This window comes from Terrapene carolina, unplaced genomic scaffold, assembly GCF_002925995.2.
Source record: "Terrapene carolina triunguis isolate 2854851 unplaced genomic scaffold, T_m_triunguis-2.0 Scaffold51, whole genome shotgun sequence".
In the NCBI taxonomy this organism is placed as follows: Eukaryota; Metazoa; Chordata; order Testudines; family Emydidae; genus Terrapene; species Terrapene triunguis.
This window is the reverse complement of record NW_020664402.1, coordinates 763,305-772,135: the sequence shown is the minus strand read 5'-3', so window position 1 is coordinate 772,135 and position 8,831 is coordinate 763,305. Positions and strand designations below refer to the sequence as shown.

At 52.5% G+C, this 8,831-nt stretch overlaps 1 protein-coding gene across 1 annotated transcript; it reads left to right on the top strand.

Annotated features, from left to right (window-relative positions):
- Nucleotides 1-3,900: 3,900 nt before the first annotated feature.
- LOC113407678 lies at nucleotides 3,901-8,812 on the top strand. The gene is made up of 6 exons (XM_026657038.1): nucleotides 3,901-4,029; nucleotides 4,231-4,285; nucleotides 6,578-6,626; nucleotides 7,528-7,666; nucleotides 8,035-8,157; nucleotides 8,646-8,812. The coding sequence occupies exons 1-6, from the start codon at nucleotides 3,903-3,905 to the stop codon at nucleotides 8,810-8,812; spliced, it is 660 nt and encodes a 219-aa protein (XP_026512823.1). The 5' UTR covers nucleotides 3,901-3,902.
- The last annotated feature ends 19 nt before the right edge of the window (nucleotides 8,813-8,831 follow it).

Genomic DNA, 8,831 nt, shown 5'->3' with positions numbered 1-8,831 from the left:
CGGGGGGCCTTGTCTGGGGGCCAGGTGGCATGTCAGCGGAAGGGTGTCCCCATGGGCACTGCCTCAGACCAGGGTCCGTAATGGGTGCAACTGGACCCTCCAGGGCTTGTTGGCAAATTCAGTCTTTGCTAACAGGGTCAAACAGGTCTTATGATCACTGGCAAAGAGGTCTTAATAAACCAGAGATGGAAGTTATGAAAATCAGCATACCTAGCAATGACTTTACCTATGGGGAAGGGGAAGCCTAGAAAGCTGTTAAGAGATGGACTTATCTGGGGAGCATCATTCGAGATAAGGGTGATTGCACGTCTGAGGGAAAGCCCAGCATCAGAAAAGCAAAGACTGTGTTTCAAAAACTCAAGGCAGGCTGGAAGGCAGGGGTGACGGATCCTTCCTAAAAGTTTGTGTGAGTGTGGGGGGGAATTGAGGCCCCGCCCCCTCTGTGGCCCTGCCCCACCCCTTATCCCTGAGGCCCCACCCCCTGGTCAAGCCGGAAGTCAGAGCCGGGCTGGGGAGCACCCTCCACCGGGGTCATGCTTGGGCCCCCGCATCCTGGGCAGGTGGAGTGTCCACAGCTGCCCAGGCTCCCCGGGCCACTCTTACCAGGGCCGGGCTCCAGCTTCGGGCGTGGCTGGACGTGGGGCGTGAAGAGGAGAGGCAGGGAGCTGAGCCCATGACGAAAAGTGGCCTGTCAAGATTCCTTTGTCCCCCCCCCCCCCCGTTCCGGCACCCCGCTGGAGGGCCTGTGTGGTCAGTGAAAACACCAGACTTTAAGGTCTTTAGAAGCAATATCCTAAGCCTCCTCCATAGGGAGCAGAGCCTTGGCAAAATAACTCCATCCAAAAGCAAACTGAGCAGCGTTCAATGCAGGTGTCTGAATAGCATATTCAGAGTCAAATGGCTGGATAATAGGCCACTAAACAAGGATTTATGCGGTGATCCCAGGGCAGGAGATAGGGAAGTCAACCTAGAGGCACAGTGAGTAGTATAATAATGGCTGAAGTGACATTATTACCGCTGAATATAAATGACCTGGGAAAAGGAGTGAGAGATGATTGGTGTCATTTGTCTTCTGCTTTATGCAGGGTCACACAGATCTGGATCTCGCTGCTACCGGCACTGCAGCTAAGTGCCAGGGGGTTGCTGGTATTCAAGCAGGGATTGGACCCGTCTACATTAGTGCAGCACCAGTTCGACTCTAACTGACGTCCATCGCTGGCAATGTGGAGTTTTGCTAGGACGGATGAGGGCTTTGGGACCCACCCCACAGCCCTCACCCCCGCACCTCAACTCTTTGCCCCAGCCCTGAGCCCCTCCCACACCTCAAACCCCTCATCCCCAGCTCCGTTGGGTCGCGGGCATCAACAATTTTCTTCAACTGGGTCAACAGAAAAAAAATTTGAAAACCACTATCCTAGTACAGCAGTTGCTGCAGAGGGAAGTGGTTCGATTTAGTCACAAACTGCTAGGAGCCAGTGGAAGCCAAATCTCCAGGGAAGGGTCAGACCCTGCCCTCATTAACCCCTGAGTAGCTGCACCAGTGTCACTGGGGGAGCGATTGGCCTCCAACCTTGGTGTTTGTATCAGGGTTTCCCGGATGACCTCCCAGAGCCCATTGCTAATGACGACAGGTTTAGTTCATTGCTGGCCAGAACACCGTCCCAGTCAGAAAAGCTCACAGTCCAACAGGGTGAGAGAGAACTGGCGCTGACTCTGAGAGCAAAAGGATAGTGCAGTGGTTCCTAGCGGTACTAACACAGAGGTATTTCGGCTCCTAACTCCCACTGAAATCAACAGAAGGTAGGAGCCTAAATATGTTTGGGGATGTAGGCCTGAGTCTCGGCATCTGTATATTGGGGATAATAGCACTGCCCTGCCTCCCCGGGGGCTGAGGATAAACATTGCGAGCTGCTCAAGTACAGTAACTCCTCTCTTAACGTTGTAGTTATGTTCCTGAAAAATGCGACTTTAAGTGAAACGATGTTAAGCAAATCCAATTTCCCCATAAGAATTAATATAAATTAAGGGGTTAGGTTCCAGGGAAATTTTTTTCGCCAGACAAAAGACTAATATATATACACGCAGCATAAGTTTTAAACAAACAATTTAATACTATACACAGCAATGATGATTGTGAAGCTTGGTTGAGGTGGTGAAGTCAGAGGGTGGAAGAGGGTGGGATATTTCCCAGGGAAATGCCTTACTGCGAAATGATGAACTAGCATTTGGCTGAACCCTCAAGGGTTAACACATTGTTAATGTAGCCTCACAATCTACAAGGCAGCACTAATGGAGGGAGGGGAGACAGCATGGCAGACAGAGACACACACTGTGTGTGAGAGAGAGGGATGCGCATTGCCCCTTTAAGTATGCTGACCCTACTCTAAGTACACTGCCTTTTTAAGTAGATCAGCAAGTTGAGACTGCAGCGGCTGCCAGCAAGCACCCTCTGTCCTGAGCCCTGTTGTGCCTCCCTCCCCCCGCTTCTTAATTTGGGGTATACATTTAAATTGGGGGGGAGGGATAGCTCAGTGGTTTGAGTATTGGCCTGCTAAACCCTTAGAGTTCTGTGGCAAAATCAGTACTTGGTCCTGCTAGTGAAGGCAGGGGCTGGACTCTATGACCTTTCAGGGTCTCTTCCAGTTCTATGAGATAGGTATATTTCCATATATTTTTTATAAAGCAAACAGGATGTTAGGAATCATTCAAAAAGGAATAGAGAATAAGACAGAGAATATCTTATTGACCTTATATAAATCAATGGTACGCCCACATCTTGAATATTGCGTGCAGATGTGGTCTCCTCATCTCAAAAAAGATATACTGGCATTAGAAAAGGTTCAGAGAAGGGCAACTAAAATGATTAGGGGTTTGGAGAGGGTCCCATATGAGAAGAGATTAAAGAGGCTAGGACTTTTCAGCTTGGAAAAGAGGAGACTAAGGGGGGATATGATAGAGGTATATAAAATGATGAGTGATGTGGAGAAAGTAGATAAAGAAAAGTTATTTACTTATTCCCATAATACAAGAACTAGGGGTCACCAAATGAAATTAATAGGCAGCAGGTTTAAAACAAATAAAAGGAAGTTCTTCTTCACACAGCTCACAGTCAACTTGTGGAACTCCTTACCTGAGGAGGTTGTGAAGGCTAGGACTATAACAGCGTTTAAAAGAGAACTGGATAAATTCATGGAGGTTAAGTCCATTAATGGCTATTAGCCAGGATGGGTAAGGAATGTTGTCCCTAGATTCTGTTTGTCAGAGGGTGGAGATGGACGGCAGGAGAGAGATCACTTGATCATTACCTGTTAGGTTCACTCCCTCTGGGGCACCTGGCATTGGCCACTGTCGGTAGACAGGATACTGGGCTGGATGGACCTTTGGTCTGACCCAGTACGGCCGTTCTTATGTTCTTATGTTCACAAAGGAGACGAGCATATCACAGCCCCCGGTTTAGACGGCATGCTAGGGCTGTGTGGGGCTATGAAGAGGCATGGCTAGATGATCACTTCTGGCCTTGGAATCTCTGACATAACATAAGGATACAAGCCTGGAGGAAAACATTGCCAGATGCTACAGAAAATAGGAGGAAATAAATAAGGAAAATAAGGAACGACGTCATATTGCAACATTTTACCTGCACCTAGAAATAGCCTGGGAGCGTGTGGGGCAGAGGTAAGACTGTATATTCAGTGATCACATTGCCATTTTTTTTACTTCCCTGAGTGCACTGAAGTAGTGATTTTGCATGTGAATAAGTAGCTGGGACAGTTCAGCTGAAGCCTTGCACAACAGCGAACTGGTCAAACCAGAGGTCAGTGAGCTGGCTGTCAAGATCTGCAGATAGAGACATTCCCCCCTCACTCTTCTTCTCCACTGTAGTCTCTGGGGCAACGCCAGAGATGGTCTCTTCCCTTCTTCTAGCTTTGCTGCTAACATGCTGCTCCTTTGATTGCTTTTCTTCCCAGAGCATGACAAACAACGGTATTTGGGCAACTCCTCCGCCAGGGGAAGATGAAGCAGAAGAGGGTAAATGGAGCACTGGGCGTTATAGAAATACACAGCCTGATGGGTGTCAGTCAGGTCCATCCAGCTGCATCAAGAGACTTGTTCCAGCTCTTACTGTAGAAAAGCTCACTGAAGCAGGGTTAAGCCACTTGCTACGGAGCCCCATTGACGTCTTCTGTTGGCTGAATTAACTCACAGGCATTTCCTCTCTTTTCTGTTCAGATTTGTTCCTGTCACAAGTTCCTGAGACATCCACTGATCTGGGGCTGGACTCCAAGTAAGTGATCATGGGCGAGAGATGCTAGGTCAGCTTCTGTGTCAAATATCTAAGGGTTTGTCTCCACCTAGAAATCGACTGGAATGACTATTCCAGAATAACCCTCCATGCAGATCTTATTCTAGAATATTGATTGCATTTGAAACTACTACCTTATTCTGGCGTAACTTCCCCATGTAGACAAGCCCCCAGTCCCCACTGCCCTGCACCTTGTGCCATCATTTACACATGAGCAACATGGCAGCAACGTGCTACTATCCTGAGCTGGTAGCATTTTGCATCCACTTGCACAAGGGTAAATGATGACTTAAATTCTAAGGGCAGAAAGAAGGCCCTGAGAAATCTGAATGGTGATCTGTGTATTCCATCCTTATGGGAAGGTCCTATAGACTGTACCAGGCTGAACCCCATAGGGTCCTCCAGGAATGCAGGGGGGTTCCACAGATTTTATTCTGAAAGCTGATAGAATATAACAGAGAATAAGATCTTTTTAATGGGTTGTTTGAAGGTGGGTGATAGTGTTCTACTAAATCCTACCGGGAGATTAAAAAAAAACAACGATGGAAAGGCTCTGTCTATGGAACTCTGTAGGCCCTTCCATATGGGCACAGCATGGATATTGCACGCATACATGGTACGACACAACAAACTGCCGTTTTACGAGACCAGACACTAGTAAAGGTTGCCAAACAGGTTCCCTTGCAATGTCTTGTTTTCTGATGCATGTAACTTTCTGAATTGCTCCTCCCTGGGGCTGAAATTTTCTGTGCTTGGCCTCTGCTCAGAGATGAATTGATTGGTGAGATTGTGAGCTCGCTGGGCCAGGGACTTTTTGTTCTGTGTTTGTACAGCACGTGGCACCACGGCTGAGCTCCTAGGCACTGCCACAATGCAATAATAATATTAGTTTAATGTATGAATGAAACAACTGATCGTACACAGATCTTGAGGGCGTTACCGTTGTAATTGAATTATAACTCCCTGAGGTTGCCAACACACCATAATGCTCACTGATACTCGGTGGCATTGTTTTGTTGTGGAAGAAAGTTATATGGTATCTTGTGTTATCTTTGATAAATAGCATATGATCATTTAATTAAAGCCTGCACCATAATAATAATAATGTCCAAGGGGGGGAGCTAAGGGTAAATGCATACAGGGACAGAGTTAAAGCTGCACATTCAACCTGAAATTTGATATTTTCTTTCTTTTGGGTTCATAGACCCGTAAACCAAACTTTGTCTGAATGGAGCGTTTCTGCATTTGCATGAATGGAGCATTTCTGCATTTAATTCTATAGTGTATTTTCATGTTAGAGCTTCTAGCAAAATTACATGGTATCTAGAGCTGAGAATAGCAGGAGTTGTTAATACGAGAGAGAGAGACTGAGGGGAGGTGGTAGAGACACAGGAAGAAGTGATTCGTCATCAACCGAGAAACGGGAGGAGGTGGAGTTGATGAGTTGGGGAAATACAGAAGAGCCTGGCTGCTGAATTCTACAGCCCATGTGCACAATTCTGGGCTCAGTTCATTGGCATCATGAATGTTGTGCCAGTGCAATGTGGGTATAAAATGCGATGGTGCAGGTTGGGCTCAGCTGGGACCAGTGGGCAAAGGGATATTAGTGGAAGGTGCTGTCAATGCCAATGGCCAGTGGGGATGTTAATCGCTGTGTCTGGGCTTCCGGCTCTCCACCGCCCCTGGCAGCAGGAGGCAATCACCGGGCCAGGGAGCCGCAGGGAGCCACAGACTGGAGGAGGATAGGCTCCCTAGGAGCCAATGGTGGAGAACCAGAGATGAGGTAGTCAGGGCCAGTTTGGGGTTTGCCAAAGCTCGTGGCTGGGTTTGGGAGTTTCTAACCCAGAGGTGGTTCCGATCCAGCTGAGTCCCACTGATCTGAACCCTCATAATGGCACTGGGTTTCCTCCATGTCTATTCGTGACATCCCAGCAAACGCAACAGATGCTGGAATCCTTGCTCAGGCAAATGTCCCCCGAGATCAAGAGGAGCTTTACCTGAGTAGGGACTTGGTAAAGTCCACCAGGCATTGGCCCTGCTGGTGCATTATGGGAAAATGGAGGACTGTCATGGGAGAGCAGACAAACTAGCAGCGCAGGGGGCACTGGGCCTGGAGGGGGGCTGGGAGGGCAGCAGAGTGTCTGCGCTCACGATCTCAGACAGTAATTTCCTACCAAGGCGTAAACTGGGAGCGATGCAGATGAAGCTCCCATGTCTGAGACCCTCGGCTCCCGCAAGGGAGAGAAATCTCACAGCTCCTTGTTCTTTCCTCAGTGACCCTGAGGGCCCCGTCTCCGCGGCAGGATCGGCCTCCACACACACGGTACTGATCTGCGCTTATGTCACCCTGCCCCGTGTATAAATGGCTGAGAGTCCCGGCCGAGCCCAGGGGCAGAGGCAGCCAGATACGCAGAGCGCTGGGCCATAGCGGGTCCCAAAGGGGCACAGCCTCCTGGTGGGGACCCAGCCTGGCTTCCTGGGCCCGCTCTGGGGCCCGCTCTGCAGGGGCTGTTCCCTGGCTCTACCCCCAGGGGCCTGTCAGGGGCAGAGCAGCGAGGGGTGGGATTGCCAGTGGCCCACTGGGTTAAGGGGGGTCAGTTACTAACTGACCCTGGTGTCTGTTATTCCCTGGCTCTGGCCTGGCTGGAGAAACCCCCCTTGCCCAGCACATCCTGCCAGCAGCTAACGGGCGCTGTGAGGCCTGGATCCTCCTGCATAGGGCAGCCTGGGTTGGTCGAGCCCTGTCGGTGCAGCTGGGGTGACAACTTGGCCCCAGCTAGCCAGTCCGGAGCCTTCTCAGAGCGGCAGAGAGGGGTCACCACCCGTAGCCCCCATGGCTGCATCCTGGACCAGGCCCTAGCGGGGAAGCATCCCACCCCCAGCAGCATTGGCAGTGGCTGGTCCACGGCCTTCCTCCTGCCGCAGCCATGGGGCGGGCGGCCCCTTTGGCGATTCCATGGGGAGCTGCCCTGGAGCTGGGCCAAGGGAGGTGAGATGAGGAACGAGCCGAGATCCAAGCCAATCAGGTTGCTTGGCAGGTGGGGCTCACTCCCACCCCTGCACACCCCATGCCATGTGCTGCTGGCTGCCAAGATCTGAAGGGGGCAGTGGGCCAAAGATGGGCCCTGCTCTGCCCCCCTCCCCCATCCTGGCTCAGCAGGGCCAATGGAGCTCCCCCATGGGCCCAGCCTGCCTGAGAGCTGGTGTCCATCTGTCCTTCCCAGCCACCCCACTCCCACCAGGATATGACAGGTACCGGGCACACGTCCCCAGCACGGCCGGGAGCTGGGAGGACGCCAGGACCCTATTCCGAGCCCGGCAACAGCAACCTGGTGAATCTGTTCAACGAGTTCTTTAAACAGAGTAAGAACCCGCGGGATCCCCACTTTCCGGGGGCTGACTCTCCTCCACCCGGGGCACTGCCCACCCTGCCCTGGCCAGTGCCCCACCGCAGCCCAGCAGCCCACTGAGCCCAAGTCTAGTGTTAGATCTTAACGTGCCTGAACTCCAGTAAGATCCAGCCAGGGGAGCAGAGAGGGGACAGGGGGGGCGAGGGGTTCCGGGGGGGGGGGGCGGCAGGGGGTGTGGAGGAGGTGCTCGGAGGGGTAGGGTGCACAGACAGAGCAGGCACTGGCAGTGCTCTGGTAGGGAGGGGGTGCAGAGTGCAGATCTCTTTACCCCGAGCACCCTCCTCTCCTGCCCTGTTCTACCTTTACCACGCTCTGTTTCAGGACCTACCATCATGGCCGTGCCAGGGCCCAGCCTCTTCACCCTACGCGACACCAGCCAGAAAGTTGTCCGCTACCACCACAACCGCCTCGTGGCCTCCCCCCAGACCGCCAACGCCCCCCCAGGTGGGCTGCAGGCCGGCTCCTCCATGCCGCACCAGCTCCTCCGTGCTGCGCCGGCTCCTCCCGCACTGCGCTGCCTGGCCTTCCCAACAGGCAGGGCAAGACAGGCCCTGACACCCCAGCAGGCACAAACACCTGGCCAGTCCAGGTGTGGGCAGGCAGTGGCTGAGGGACATTGTGGGACCAAAACAGCCCCTAGGGTCACTTTGCCAGACTCAGGGACAAAGAGCCCACCCCATTCCTGCCCCTGCATTGGGGGGGCATCACAGACCAGCCAGTTACCCCGCCTGTGCAAGGGATTCTCCCCTGGCTGCCAGAGTGGGACGGGGGTCCTTGCCCCAGGCAGTCCCAGTGGCCGAGGGCCAGGCCCAGGCCAGGAGATGGGCTGCGCTGCAGGGGAGGGGAATGATGCTGCACAGGTCCTGATGCCCCCCACTCGTCTGTAGCTCACCCCCCATCCCGCTCCCCTCCTCGGTGCTCTGTGTTCCCAGAGAAGATCAGCGTGGTGCCCAACCAGTTCATGGACCCCAGCCATTTCCCCATCATTATGGGCATCAATGGAGGGACTCGCTGTCTGTCCTGCGGCACTTCGGCCCAGCCCACCCTCATGCTGGAGGTGAGCACCCATCACTGGGGAGTCAGGCCTAGGGCATTCTAATATCTTCCTAGCATGACCA

Coding starts and splice junctions, on each gene's coding strand:
- LOC113407678 (XM_026657038.1), top strand. CDS start 3,903: ATGGTCTCTTCCCTTCTTCTAGCTTTGCTGCTAACATGCTGCTCCTTT. Junction 6,627..7,527: donor GATCGGCCTCCACACACACG/GTACTGATCTGC, acceptor TGTCCTTCCCAG/CCACCCCACTCCCACCAGGA. Junction 8,158..8,645: donor GACCGCCAACGCCCCCCCAG/GTGGGCTGCAGG, acceptor CTGTGTTCCCAG/AGAAGATCAGCGTGGTGCCC.